This window comes from Rhinoderma darwinii, chromosome 3 (genome assembly GCF_050947455.1).
Source record: "Rhinoderma darwinii isolate aRhiDar2 chromosome 3, aRhiDar2.hap1, whole genome shotgun sequence".
Classification (NCBI taxonomy): Eukaryota; Metazoa; Chordata; class Amphibia; order Anura; family Rhinodermatidae; genus Rhinoderma; species Rhinoderma darwinii.
This window is the reverse complement of record NC_134689.1, coordinates 186,787,114-186,802,809: the sequence shown is the minus strand read 5'-3', so window position 1 is coordinate 186,802,809 and position 15,696 is coordinate 186,787,114. Positions and strand designations below refer to the sequence as shown.

Sequence of the window (15,696 nt, the reverse complement as noted above, 5' to 3'; positions counted from 1 at the left end):
GAAATTAAATATACACTGAGCTATGCAGAACTTCTCAGGAAATGTTTTAGCTGATAAAGTGTTAAATATGCTTCGCTTTCAAGTTTGGGACCATTGGATTTCTCAATAAAGACAGATGGAATTAAAGGAAGTTAAACTTTATCCCAGTTTAAGTTGTAAGTGTTAAAATATGCTATATGAAGCAAAACTTCATTAGACTAGTTTTTTGTGTAAGATACTCACTGTCATGTGCAAAATGTCACCTGGTTGTGGTTAAAGCCGATATAAACCAGAGTTTCTGTGCTGATCTGCCACTTGTCTCCTTGCCGCAAGAATAAAAGAAGCGCCTTCTCAACTTATTCAGATGAATCCTTGAATTTTTATTGATAAGAATAAGAAAATTCTCTTAACAAGGGCTTACACCCGTCACAAGCTCCGTTTCATGACACAACCCGTCCTGCTGCATGCGGTCTTCATTATAGGATGGATTTTGTGATTTCCAACGAGACAGCGGCCATTTTTATTATCCTAATGATTACCCCCTAGAAAATATCAATGTTTATAAATAATTTAAGATATTTATTAATATACATGTATATATAGTAATGTATTTATGAATTATTTCATTTTCTTTATTTCCCTGATAATCTGTTTAAAACAGGAGAGATCTGGAGCACATTGCTGAGCTTGCAAGAGAAAAACAGCACATAGTTGCTACATACTGGAATTCTTTGAAATAAAAATTAATAAAACAAATAAAACTGTGTATCGGTGTGTTTGTTGCAACTTTTTATTAAAAATAATTTTTACTTTTTCAGATACAACTGTTTTGTATTCTAGATACACAGCATCTATATCTTGCGCTGAGACCTGAATCCATCATGTCTGTGGGACTAATGGGTTCAGTGACAGTGGGTCCTGCGGGTCTCTGACCAGCAGGATCAAGCGGTGATCGATCACATCGGGGGTTTGTTTTACTATTTGACCTCCGAGCCCTCCAATTGTGGGCCAATGCTCTGAAAATCACCAAAATAGGCCTCAAATGCGCATGGAGCTCTTCAATTCTAAGCCCTGTCATATGTCCAGGAAAATGATAAATGCCTTGAGGGGCGTCGTCACTAAAATGGGGTCACTTCTTGGGGACTTCCACAGTACTCTGGTACCTCAGGGTTTGGAAAATGCGACATGGTGCCCAAAAATCAAATCCACAAGATCTGCATGCCAAATAGTGCTTCTGCCTTTCTGAGCCCTGCTGTGTGTCCAAACAGCAGTTTATTACCACAAATGAGGTATTGCCATAATTGGAAGGAATTGCTTTTCAAATGTTGGGGTGCAAGTTTTATCAGAAAAAATGTAATTTTCAATTTCACTGCATAATTACACTAAATTCTGCAAAAAAAACAAACCGTGGGGTTAAAATGCTCACTATACCCCTCAATAAATTCCTTCAGGGGTGTAGTTTCCAAAATGGGGTCACTTTTGTGGGTTTTCCACTGATTTGATCCCGCAGGGGCTTTGCAAATGTGACATCGCGCCGCAAACCATTCCAGCAAAATGTTAGCTCCAAAAGCCAAATAACACTCCTTCCTTTCTAAGCCCTATCGTGGCTGCGAACAGCAATTTATGTCCACATATGGGGTATTGCCATATTTGGGAGAAAATGCTTTACAAATGTTGTGGTGCTTTTTCTTCTTTTAGCTCTTGTGAAAATGAAAAAATCTAAGCTAAAACTACATTTTATGGGAAAAAATGTAGATTTTCATTTTCACTGTATACTTCCAATAAAATCTGCACATAGTCTGTGGGGTCAAAATTCTCACTCTACCCCTAGATAAGTTCCATAGGGGGAGTAGTTTCCAAAATGGGGTCACTTTTGGGGGGTTTCCAATGTTTTTGTCCCTCAGGGGCCTTGCTAATGCAACATGGCACCGAAAACCATTATAGAAAAATTATTTTCCTTCTGAGGGCTGTTGTGTGTTCAAACCTAAGTTTATTACCACATATCGGCTATTTCCGCAATCGGGAGAATTTGCTTTACAAATGTTGGGGTGCTTTTTCTCCTTTATTTCTTGTAAAAATGAAAACATTGTATGTTTTTTTGGAATAAAATTAGATTTTAACTTTTATGGTTAGTTCAAAGAAATTTAGCAAAAAAATTGTGGGATCAACATGCTCACTATACCCCTAGATTAATTCCTTTGGGGTGTAGTTTCCAAAATGGTGTCTTTTTGAGGGTTTCTTTCTTTCTAAAATATTTTCTAGTAGAAAGGAGGCCTGAAAATCCACTAGGTGTCCTTTGCTTCGGATGCTGTGTTTCAGTCCATTAGCACACTAGAGCCACATGTGGGATATTTCCTAAAACTGCAGAATCTGGGCAATAAATATTGAGTTGCGTTTCTCGGATAAAACCTTCTGTGTAACAGGAAAAAAATTATTACAAATTAATTTCGGCACAAAAAATTTAATTTGTAAATTTCACCTCCACTTTGCTTTAATTCCTGTGAAACGCCTAAAGGGTTAAGGACACTTTCCGAATGCTGTTTTTAATACTTCAAAGGGTGTTGTTTTTAAAATAGGGAGATTTATTGGGACTTTCTAATATATAAGGCCCTCAAAGCCACGTCAAATCTGAACTAGTCCCTGAAAAAATAGCCTGTTGAAATGTTCTTGAAAATGTGAGAAATTGCTACTAAAGTTCTAAATGTTGTAACGTCCTAGAAAAATAAAAGGACGTTCAAAAAAAGATGCAAACATAAAGTGGACATATGGGAGAAGTAAACTAATAACAATTTTGTGTGGTATTACTATCTGTTTTACAGGCAGATACATTTAAATTTAGAAAAGTGCTAATTTTTCAAAATTTTCTCTAAATTTTTGTGTTTTTCACAAATATTGAATTTATTGCTCAAATTTTTTCACTAACAAAGTACAATATGTCACTAGAAAACAATCTAGGAATTCCTTGGATAAGTAAAAGCATTCCCAAGTTATTACCACATAAAGACATTTCAGATTTGAAAAAATAGGCTGTGTCCACAAGGCCAAAACTGGCTGTGTCTCCATGGGGTTAAATAACCTCAAAGTATGTTATTGATGCTGCTGTATTGCATGACCATTAATGCTCTCTTTTATTTGCAGGTTATGGGACAATGTAAATATGTTGTACTGTTGCTTTTTATGGGACGCTGTGATGGCGGCCATCTGGACAGCAAGAAAGACGTGCAGACGCATAGGTTTTTGACTTTCCCTAGGGGAGGAGTTAACAACATGTTATATAGAAGGTTTTGTTTTTAACGCCACTAAATATTTGGTGTGTGACCTAGTAGGCCGGGTTCACACGCAGCTCAAATACTGCAGATTTTGCACAACTAATTTAATTGCGGAAAATCCGCAGCGTATTACAGTAGCAGCAAAGTGGATGAGATTTGAACAAATATCATCCACACGCTGCGTAAAAAACTTGCCAAAAAAAGTTCCTAAATTTACCTGTGGTGCGTTTTTTCAATCCGCAGCATAAATTGATGTGCTGGGGATTTTAAAAAAATGCACCACAGGTCAATCACTGGTTTACTGTTGCGGGTTTTCCCCATTGAATTCAATGGGCATGTGAAACCCGCAATAAATAGCAGATGTTGCGATTTTTGCGGCGGAAATCTGCAATTCTCCCGCAAAAGTTGCAACTCAGAACTGACCCAGATCTCTTTGCTCCTGCATCCAGCCCGTCCTTCAGGGATGAAGTTTCATCCTATGTGATTGCTGCAGCCAATCACAGGCTTTAGCGATCACATGCGATGAAACCTTATCCTAGGAGGCTGGGCTGCAGGACGTCAGAGGGACGTGTCGCTATGGCTACAAGTAAGTATAGACTTTTATTTTTTTGGAGAGCTGAGAAGGACTAAAGCTGCCGGATAAAGAATGGCCTGAGACGAGAGGACTGCTTTTGTAGAGGGAGCGCAGGAAGCGCCCACCCAGTGGTGCAGGGCTAGGACCGACCTAAGGGAAATTAGAAATTGCTGTGCATATCACGGTCACAGCTTAATTACTGACCAACCGTGGGTGAACGTACCATCCCCACTGCAATTACCATCATGGCGTCCCACCATATTGTTTAAAGACTGTGACCGCCAAGTGTTTGTGCCTTCTAGTAAGAGAAAACATTAAGCCTGTGAACTGTTTATTGTTACTGCTTAGAGACTGTACTTTGAAACCGCCAAGCTTTGTGCCCAAAAGACTGTAACAATAAAAATTGTACCCTAGTTGAAGTAAAGTTTGTGTTCTGCATTCTACCCATGTCACCTGATTTTCTCGCTGCGCTTTTCCTCTACAGGCAAAAGTTTGTTTCGGCTCATTACAACTTCATGACTTTACAAAAGAGTATTGAATTGCAGTTTTACACTGTCCTGTTTGTCAATAACCATAGATACTTCAGCTGCTGAAGAGACGTAAAATAACACAACTTTAATTTCACAAAAAAAATTAATGAAAATAAAAAATACACATCAACCATAGAATCAGTTGTAATAAAACTAATATGTATTTGACATTATATAAAAACATATGCAATAAAATGTATCGATAATAATGATGATTCTCTTTGTTTTAGTGCTTTTTTGGGGGAGGGGGTTGTAAGGACAACAAGTAACTATTAATTTCAAAACACAAATATGTATATATACCATACAAGCATTTAGATTACTAGCCAGTGCGAGAACTGTATAATTTAAATATATACAAAATGTACAACTTTAAGTAGTATAAAAACCCTATAACAGATGTATATTCATACGTTATTTTAATTGACTGTACAAATTATTTTATATGAAAATATAAAATTTAATTTATATATACAAAAATGGCTTTTATTGTTTAACAAATTTCCAGTTTTTTTCCAAATTCCAATATTCTTTTCAATCAAAATGAAGCTTAATTTTTAAAAAAAGAATCAATGTCGACAACTAAAATGAACCCTACATAATTATTAATAAAAAATATCAATTAATGTTTTTGAAAACACTCTTGCTTAGTTATGTCTAACTTTCATGAATACAAATCTTTTCATAAATTTGAATATAACGGGCCGCATTTATAAAAACTGGAGAAATTATTTCATCCAATCGGATATTTTATGTTTTAACTTGATGGCTGTGGACAACACCTCCATGGTCTGTGCTAGTTTTCCAAAATGAATTCCAATGTCTCTTCCATCTCTCTACAGTCTTTGAGACCACAGACCTCTGACAATTCTGTTTTGATTGGGCTTTCTAGCCATCTCCTAACTCTGAAAGCTTGTACTTACCAAGTGTTCACCACTGTTAGGCTGGGTTCACACGAGCACATTAACGTCCGTAATGGATGGACGTATTTCGGCCGGAAGTCCCGGACCGAACACAGTGCAGGGAGCCGGGCTCCTAGCATCATAGTTATGTACGACGCTAGGAGTCCCTGCCTCTCCGTGGAACTACTGTCCCGTACTGAAAACATGATTTCAGTATGGGACAGTTGTCCTGCAGAGAGGCAGGGACTCCTAGCGTCGTACATAACTATGATGCTAGGAGCCCGGCTCCCTGCACTGAGTTCGGTCCGGGATTAGCGGCCGAAATCCGTCCGTCCATTACTGACGTTAATGTGCTCGTGTGAACCCAGCCTTATAGTGGTTGTCGTCTCTTCTCCATTTCGCCACACTCTTCAGATTATATACTTGATAGTTAATGGCGCGGTCATGTCTCAGACGCACACTTCCTATCAATCCATACTACAACCAGCACCACTATTGACTTGTTTGACATAGATGACCAGATAGATCATAATCTATTTATTCTAATTAAATTATGGAATATATGTTTTCATTTCTCTTCTCATTTACAAGTGTGCACATCAGTCATGCTTTCACAACGCCTGCAGCGCACATAGCAGCACCACACAAATTTACACTCGCATCTTTCCACATGTCTTACTACATGAGTGTTATACCCCCTCCCACAACAGAGCAGATTGCAGCCATCTGGACCCTCTGAGGTTCGGTTGCATTCGCGACCATGGGTCCCAGATATTCCAAGTTTTTGATCTTCTACGCAATAATTAGGGGATCTGTTGGTGTAAACAAGGTCCTCTTTTCTGATCGGTATCTTACGATTATTTTTCTCTTTCCTGCGGACTTTTCGTTTCATCCTATCTGATATCTGTATGCTGGTTTCATATTTGTCCTTCAGGTAATTGCCAATCTTTTCAAATGAAGACATAGATTTCCAACATGTTTTCACAGCGCAGGAACCGGAGACTCCATGACAGCGACAGTCGACTGTCATCAGCTTAGCCACTGCCTAATGAAACAGATGCACACACATCAGAAGCAAATCCTTTCAAGGTTTATGAAATGAGAACAGTACGTTTTATATTTATATATGTTGACTATAGGAGATGTCAATTATAATGTATACTCTAGTCATTGACTGTACTAGTCACAGTTTACATGGTAGAAGCCACAATCAATGAGTATGTGTGAAAACACCCACAGCCCTATATACACACACAAAATGTATACATTTATTAGATTGAACAATCTAAACCGTAAATACTGCGGATTGTCCGCAGCGGAATTTGTTACGGAAAATGTGCAGCAAATACAGGCGCAGCAAAGTGGATAAGATAAAATAAATCTCATCCACATGCTGCGTAAATACTGAGCGAAAAAAAACGCTCAAAGTGACCTGCGGTCAATGTCAATTGTATTTACGTAAACGCTGCTTATTTGTTTGCAGGATTTCCCCATTAAATTCAATGGAGAGGTAAATCCCGTAGCAAATAGCAGTTGATGCATTTTTTTGTGGCGGGTTTGCAGCGATCCTGCCGCGACAAACGTAACTCAAAAAACTTTATTATACTTACCTAGAGTCTGTGTTTCATCCATCTGGAATGACTCTTCATCCCATGTGACTGCAGCTGCAGCCAATCACAGGCTGTAGCGGCGTCAACACGGATGAAACATCATAGCAGGAGGCCGGCCTGGATGACATCAGAGGGCCGGCCTCCTGGGATGACGCTTCATCCTATGTGACCGCCGCTGCAGCCAATCACAGGCTGCAGTGGTCCCCTGGTATGAGACGTCATGGTGCAGTTTTTCGCAGCGGACATTCCAGGAGAAAAACTGCCCCACAGTTTTGTGTCCTTTTTCAATCGGAATTCTCAGGGCGGATACACTGCGTGTTATTACACAGCGTATCCACCCAGTGTGAACACAGCCTAATAAATCTTTTAAAGGGTATGACCTACGGATACTATTTTTGAGTTTATATATATATATATATATATATAATTCATCTACAAAAGAATTTGGTAACTTTGCAAAATATATTACATTACTTATCTTATACTGATCTTGATTAACAGCACCAGGCAAAGAAAAACAGATTAAACACCTATAAATATACGTGAGGAGATATCAAACATCCAAAACGGAATAAATACCACAAAGTACACACTATGTACCATGAAAAGGTAGAATTACTTTATTACAATAATCATAAGAACATATTGGCCATCAAGACTTAAAAAAAAACAATTAACCCCTTAAGGACGCAGCCTAGTTTTGGCCTTAAGGCTCAGAGCCCATTTTTCAAATCTGACATATTTCACTTTATGTGGTAATAACGTCGGAATGCTTAAACCTACCCAAGCGATTCTGAGATTGTTTTCTCGTGACACACTGGGCTTCATGTTCGTGGTAAAATTTGGTCGATATATTCAGTGTTTATTGGTGAAAAATTGCAAAATGTAGAGAAAATTTTGAAAAAATTGCATTTTTCAGAATTTAAATGCATCTGCTTGTAAAACAGACGGTTATACCACCCAAAATAGTTACTAGTTCACATTTCCCATATGTCTACTTTAGATTGGCATCGTTTTTTGAACATTCTTTTATTTTTCTTGGACGTTACAAGGCTTAGAACATAAACAGCAATTTCTCATATTTTTACGAAAATTTCAAAAGCCTTTTTTTTAAGGTACCTCTTGAGTTCTGAAGTGGCTTTGTGGGGCCTATGTATTAGAAACCCTGATAAAACACCCCATTTTAAAAACTAGACCCCTCAAAGTATTCAAAACAGCATTTAGAAAGTTTTTTTAACCCTTCAGGCATTTCACAGGAATTAAAGCAAAGTGGAGGTGAAATTTGCAAATTTCATTTTTCTTGCAGAATTTCAATTGTATTCATTTTTTTTTCTGTAACACAGAAGCTTTTACCAGAGAAACACTACTAAATATGTATTGTCCAGATTCTGCAGTTTTTAGAAATGTCACACATGTGGCCCTACTGCGCTCGTGGACTTAAACACAAGCCCTAGAAGCAAAGAAGCACCTAGTGCATTTTGAGTCCTCTTTTTTATTAGAATATATTTTAGGCAGCATGCCAGGTTTGAAGAGGCGTTGAGGTGCCAAAACAGTAGGAATCCCCCAATAGTGACCCCATTTTGGAAACTACACCCCTCAAGGAATTCATTTAGGGTTGTTGTTACCATTTTGACCGCACAGTTTTTTCACAGCACGTATTTGAATTGGGCTGTGAAATGAAAAAAATTTCATTTTTTCCAATAAAATGTCATTTGTGATCAAAATTTCTTATTTTCACAGGGAACAAAATACCCCATTTTGTTGCCCAATTTGTCCTTAGTGTGGCAATACCCCATTTGTGGTGATAAACTGCCGTTTGGGCCCATGGGAGGGCTCAGAAGGAAAGGAGCGCTATATGTTTGTTGGAGTCCAGATTTTGTTGGATTGGTTTTCGGGTGCCATGTCGCATTTGCAGAGCTTCAGAGGTATCAAAGCAATGGAAACCCGCCAAAAGTGACCCCATTTTGGAAACCACACCCCTCAAGGAATTCATTTATGGTTGTTGTTAGCATTTTGACCACACAGTTTTTTCACAGCACCTATTTCAATTGGGCTGTGACATTAAAAAAATGACATTTTTTCCAATAAGATGTAATTTTTTTACCAGAATTTCTTATTTTCACAGGGAACAAAATACTCAATTTTGTTGCCCAATTTCTCCTGAGTGCATAAATACCCCATTTGTGGCAATAAACTGCCGTTTGGGCCCATGGGAGGGCTCAGAAGGGAAGGAGCGCTGTGTGTTCTTTGGAGTACAGATTTTGCTGGTTTGGTTTTCGGGTGCCATGTCGCATTTGCAGAGCCCCAGAGGTATCAAAGCAATGGAAACCCACCAGAAGTGACCCCATTTTGAAAACTACACCCCTCAAGGAATTCATTTATGGGTAATGTGACCATTTAGACTCCATAGTTTCTTCACAGAACTTATTTGAATTGGGCTGGGAATGAAAACAAAATTATTTTTTTCAAATAATATGTAGTTTTGGCTGAAAATTTCTTATTTTCACAAGAAACAAAATACCCCATTCTGTTGCGCAATTTGTTCTGAGTGCCGCAATACCCCATTTGTTGTGATAAACTGCCGTTTGGGCCCATGGGAGGGCTCAGAAGGAAAGGACCACCATTTGGCCTACTGGGGATTTTCTAGTGCGAAGTCATGTATGCAGAAGCCCCTGAGGTACCAGTACAGTTGAAACCCGCAAGAAGTGACCCCGTTTTAAAAACTACACCCTTAAGGCATTCATCTAGAGGTGTAGTGAGCATTTTGACCGGAGACCTACACCCCATAAACTGTAATGTGGGTTCTCCCGGGTATGGCAATACCCTACATGTGGCTGTTATCAGCTGCCTGGACACACAGCAGGGCTCAGAGGGGAAAGACAAGGGGGGATAAGCTGTGCGGAGTGCATCAGGGTAAGTAAAATTGCAGTAAATTATAAACCAAGAGATGTATGATAAATTTGAAAACACTCTTTCATACAGAGCTCTGGTTATTCGGGACACGTGTCACATTGATATATTGTGTCATCCATTATCGCCCTCTTATAGCAGACTTTGCACCTCTTTTGACTTTTTCCCTTCTTGCCAGTTTGGGGAACTTCTCCTGGAAAGTGTTGCCCTGGTACGATGCGTGTGGCATCGCTTCCAGAAGTACTGGGTGCCCCCCCTTCTTGGTCCCTAAAGATTAGGTTCTTGATAATCACCTCTTGAAATTCCAGGAAAGTTCCCATCTGGCCTGCACATCGACGTAGCACGTACGCATTGTACAAAGCCATCTGTATGATGTGCACGGCCAGCTTCTTATACCACACCGCATGGCGCTGTAGGGCTTCAGGGCTTGATCTTACAAGTCCATCCCTCCCATGTACCTATTGTAGTCCAGGATGCAGTCTGGTTTGGGGGTGGCCTTTCCTTCATATATCCTAAACCTGAAGGTATACCCTGATGCACTCTCACAGCTTATACATCTTCACACCATACCTTGCCCTCTTACCCGGCAGGTACTCGCGGAATTGAACCCTCCCTTTAAAATGTACCAGGGACTCATCAATAGAAATACACTTCTCGGGGGTGTATGCTTGGGAAAACCGGGCACTGGAACGGTCTAATAGGGGTCTCCGTTTATACAAACGGTCAAAACTGGGGTCATCTCGGGGTGGGCACGGCTCATTATCAGTATAATGTAAGAAGCGAAGTATTGCCTTATTTATTTATTTTTTTAGGGTTCAGTTCTGAAGTTGCTTTGAGGGGCCCATATATTAGAAACCCCTATGAAATACCCCATTTTAGAAACTAGACCCCTCAAAGTATTCACAACAGCATTTAGAAAGTTTATGAACCCTTTAGGTGTTTCACAAAAATTTAGAGCAAAGTAGAGGTGAAATTTACATTTTTTTTTTTGTCAGAAAATCCTCTTTATACCATTTTTTTTATAACACAAAAGGATTTATCAGTGAAACGCAAATTAATATTTATTGCCCAGATTCTGCAGTTTTTAGAAATATCCCACATGTGGCCCTAGTGCGGTAATGGACTGAAGCACCGGCCTCCGAAGCAAAGGAGCGCCTAGTGGATTTTGAGGCCTCTTTTTTATTAGGCACCATGTCCGGTTTTAAGAGGTCTTGTGGTGCCAAAACATTGGGAACCCCCCAAAAGTGGCCCCAATTTGGAAACTAGACCCCTTGAGGAATCCATTGTAGTTTTCTTGGGGTACATGCGGCTTTTTGATCAGTTTTTATTCTATTTTTAGGTGGCGCGGTGACTAAAAAACAGCAATTCTACTATTGTTTTTTTTTTGTTTTTTTTTTTTTACAGCGTTCACCGTGCACTATAAATGACATATTCACTTTATTCTGCGGGGCGATACGATTACGGCGATACCAGATGTTTATAGTTTTTTTTTATGTCTTATGGCGTTTGCACAATAAAATACGTTTCATTCACTTTTTGTGTTACCTTATTCTAAGAGCCAGAACGTTTTTATTTTTCAATCAATAAAGCCGTGTGTGGACTTATTTTTTGCGTAACGAACTGTAGTTTCAATCATTACCGTTTTTAGGTACATGCGACTTTTTGATCTCTTTTTATTCCATTTTTTGGGAGGTGAAGTGACCAAAGAATTGTGATTGTGGTACGGTTTATTATTATTTTATTTTACGGCGTTCACCGTGCGGGATAAATAACGAAATAATTTTGTAGTTCAGGCCGTTACGGACGCGGCGATACCAATTATGTATAGTTTATTTGTTTGTTTATATATTTTTATTAATAATAAAGGACTGATAAGGGAAAAGGGGGGATTTTGACTTTTATTACTTTTAAATCTTTTATTTTCTTATTTTTACACATCTTTTTTTAACTTTTTTTTTACTTTATTACTTTGTCCCACTAGGGGACATGAGGGCAGGAGGCCCTGATCGCTATTCTAATACACTGCACTACATGCGTAGTGCAGTGTATTAGAACTGTCAGCTACTGACTGACAGCAAGCATAGTGGGTCCTGACGTTGTCAGGACCCAATAGGCTTCCGTCTATGGCATAGCCGGACGCCATTGTTTGGTGTCCGGTTGCCATAGTCACCATCGCCGGCCGCTATCGTGTAGCAGGCCGGCGATGGCAGCTTAACCCCTAAAAATCTGCGATCTCTATAGAACGTGGCTTTTAAGAGGTTAATCAGCGGGGACACAGCGATCGGTCCCCGCTGTAGGAGCTGTGACAGCTGCTGAACAAGACAGCAGCGTCACAGCTCCTGTATGTGTCGGGAGGACGGCCGAAACGGCCGTTACTCCCGAGACGTACTATTGCGTCATGGAGCGCGAACGATACAGCTGCCATGACGTAATAGTACGTCAAGGAGCTGGAAGGGGTTAAACAGACAAATTAAAAATAGTGTGGAGATACAATGAAGACTACACAGATAACATGCAAATAACATATAGACATCATGTGATGCGGCAATGTGCAGGTAAATTGGTTCAAAAGAAATGTATGTACGCTGGATTAATTAAAGTAGTGCAAAAGTATCATAGGGCAAAATGCCATAAATAGACTACACAAAAAGCCAGTGACAAAAAGGATTATTCAGAAATATATAAATATGAGTCCAATATGAGAATGCATAGGTCTAAGAGAGAGAGTCACCCAGCATAAGGGACCAGAAAACTGTACCGACCCGTTTGTTGCATGGTCAGCCAAAAGCAAACTATCGCCACACACAACGAAAGAAAGACATATTCATTTTTATATTGATAATAACCATTTATAAACTGTAAAATGGTGTTCAAATGACATACGCTTTGAGCATTAAAGGGGTTGTTCAGTTTTTATTTATTTTCTTACTTAGTTGTAGAATAGGAAATCATACAGTTTTCGAATATACATGTATTAGAAATTCTGCTCACAAACATTTCTTATAGTGCATGAGGCCCCTGTCACAGTAGAATGGCATAGCCCCCAGATTAGTCCTGTGTAATGCATCCGCAGGCTAACTGAATGACTAAACATGGCGTCAGTCATGTGACCGCCACACACTCACATCATGTGACCCTTAACAGGGTTACATGACATAAATGTGATGGGGCCACATAGAGGACACATGCATGGGCTAAGTGAATAGGACTAAGGCCAGGTTCACACACAGTTTTGATGCAGTTTTTTGTGGCATTTTTTTTGCTCAGTTTATTAAGCCAAACACGGAAGTGGGCACAAAGGAAAGGAGGTGCATCAGTCTTTTCTTGATACATTTCCTTACTTAAAGATCCACTTCTGACTTTGGCTCAAAAAACTGCCCCAAAAGCTGCATCAAAAACTGCATCGAAACTGTGTGTGTGACCCTGGCCAAATGATGGAATAATGAACAACTACCGTATTTTTCAGACTATAGGATGCTCTGGACCATAAGAAGCACCCATAATTTATAGCATAAAAGAGGAGAAAAAAAAGTTTTCCCTTTAACTGTACATTTCCTGGGTAATATTCAGACAATAGGGTACCACAGTGCCCCAATACAATGTCAGCCACAGAAATACAAGATATTGGCAGCTATAGTGCTCTCATCCTCCCCTGAAGTCACCTGACATGAGAGATGTGGAGAGGCAATGGTGTTGAATCTGCTCTTCTTGCTCTGTACATAGGAGGGGGCGTGGCTAGAAGGTCCTTGCAGATCAGTTCCTGCATAGATTTACTTTGCTGTGTGTTATTTGCTCACTGAACAGTCAGATTTGACAGAATTCTGTGTAAGATGTTACTGTTCAGTGAGCAGATAACACAGAGATTTTTTTACACACAGCACAGGACAAGCAGCTTCCATTACACTGCACTGCAAGGACCTTTAGGCTGGGTTCACACAACCTATTTTCAGGCGTAAAGAGGCGTATTATGCCTTGATTTACGCCTGAAAATAGGGCTACAATACGTCGGCAAACATCTGCCCATTCATTTGAATGTGTTTGCCGACGTACTGTGCTGACGACCAGTAATTTACGCATCGTCGTTTGACAGCTGTCAAACGACGACGCGTAAAATGACTGCCTCGTCAAAGAAGTGCAGGACACTTCTTTGAAACGTAATTTGAGCAGTTCTTCATTGAATTCAATGAAGAACAGCTCAAATGTTCGCCGTCAAAGACGACTCGCATAATGCGAGGAGGAGCTTTTACGTCTTAAACAACACAGCTGTTTTCTCCTGAAAAGTGTCTGTCTTTTCAGACGTAAAAGCCAGTTCTCGTGTGCACATACCCTTAAAGCTCCGAGCTCAGTTTCCCAGCTTCTTTATACACTGTTAGGCCTTATGCACATGAACGTAAATACGCCCGTACGGGCCCATAGACTTCTATGGGCCACGGGTACCTCCCCGTATGCTTACGGGAAGGTGCCTGTGCCGTTGAAAAATATAGAACATGTCCTATTTCAGGCCGTAATAACGGCACAGGCAGGCCCATAGAAGTCTATGGGGCTCCCGTAATTACGGGTGACTACGTGTGTGCACCCGTAATTACGGGAGCGTTGCTAGGCGATGTCAGGGGATAGTCACTGTCCAGGGTGCTGAAAGAGTTAAACGATCGGCAGTAACTCTTTCAGCACCCTAGACAGTAACTACCGATCACAATATAGATCAACGTGTAAAAAAAAATTGAAGTTCATACTTACCCAGAACTCCCTGCTTCTTCCTCCAGTCCGGCTTCCCGGGATGACGTTTCAGCACATGTGACTGCTGCAGCCAATCACAGGCTGCAGCGGTCACATGGACTGCCGCTTCATCCAGGGAGGTTGGGCTGAATGTCGAAAGAGGGACGCGTCACCAAGACAACGGCCGGGTAATCATGAATTTCTTTTACTTTTACTACGGAAAGGGCTGCCGCTTCTCTCTATCCTGCACTGCTAGAGAGAAGGGCCTGCCAATTAGTGCAGTGCAATTTTTGCAGCGAAAACATTCCCTGTAAATACGGGTGGAATACTGGTGACACCGGACCCGTATTTACAGGGAACGGGTCCGTAAATACTGGTGCAATACGGGTCGAATACGTGTGACCAAGGACCCGTATTTACGCCAGTATTTACGGGAGGAATAAAATACGTTTGTGTGCATGATGCCTTACATAGTTACATAGTTACATAGTTACATAGTTAGTACGGCTGAAAAAAGACACATGTCCATCAAGTTCAACCAAGGGAAGGGAAAAGGGAAGGAAAAATTTCTACACATAGGAGCTAATATTTTTTTGTTCTAGGAAATTATCTAACCCTTTTTTAAAGCCATCTACTGTCCCTGCTGTGACCAGCTCCTGCGGTAGACTATTCCATAGATTCACAGTTCTCACTGTAAAGAAGCCTTGTCGCCTCTGCAGCTTGAACCTTTTTTTCTCCAGACGGAGGGAGTGCCCCCTTGTTTTTTGAGGGGGTTTTACAAGGAACAGGATTTCACCATATTTTTTGTATGTGCCATTAATATATTTATATAAGTTAATCATGTCCCCCCTTAGTCGTCTTTTTTCAAGGCTAAATAGGTTTAATTCTTTCAATCTTTCCTCATAACTTAAATTCTCCATGCCCCCAATTAGCTTCGTTTCTCTTCTTTGTATTTTTTCCAACTCCAGGGCATCCTTTCTATGAACTGGAGCCCAGAACTGGACTGCATATTCTAGATGAGGCCTCACTAATGCTTTGTAAAGTGGTAATATTACATCCCTGTCCCGCGAGTCCATGCCTCTTTTAATACACCACAATATCCTGCTGGCCTTTGAAGCAGCTGATTGACACTGCATGTTGTTATTGAGTTTATGATTTACAAGTACACCCAGATCCTTCTCAACAAGTGAATCCGCCAGTGTAGCT

The 15,696-nt window shown here is 40.2% G+C and overlaps 1 protein-coding gene across 1 annotated transcript in view; it reads right to left on the bottom strand.

Annotated features, from left to right (window-relative positions):
- Positions 1 to 5,614: 5,614 nt before the first annotated feature.
- Positions 5,615 to 15,696, bottom strand: part of WNT16 (Wnt family member 16) — a 40,797-nt gene continuing 30,715 nt past the window's right edge. The window contains exon 4 of the mRNA XM_075855047.1: positions 5,615 to 6,299. Within this exon, the coding sequence (XP_075711162.1) occupies positions 5,835 to 6,299 (465 nt within the window). The 3' untranslated portion in view covers positions 5,615 to 5,834. The remainder of the gene's footprint in view (positions 6,300 to 15,696) is intronic.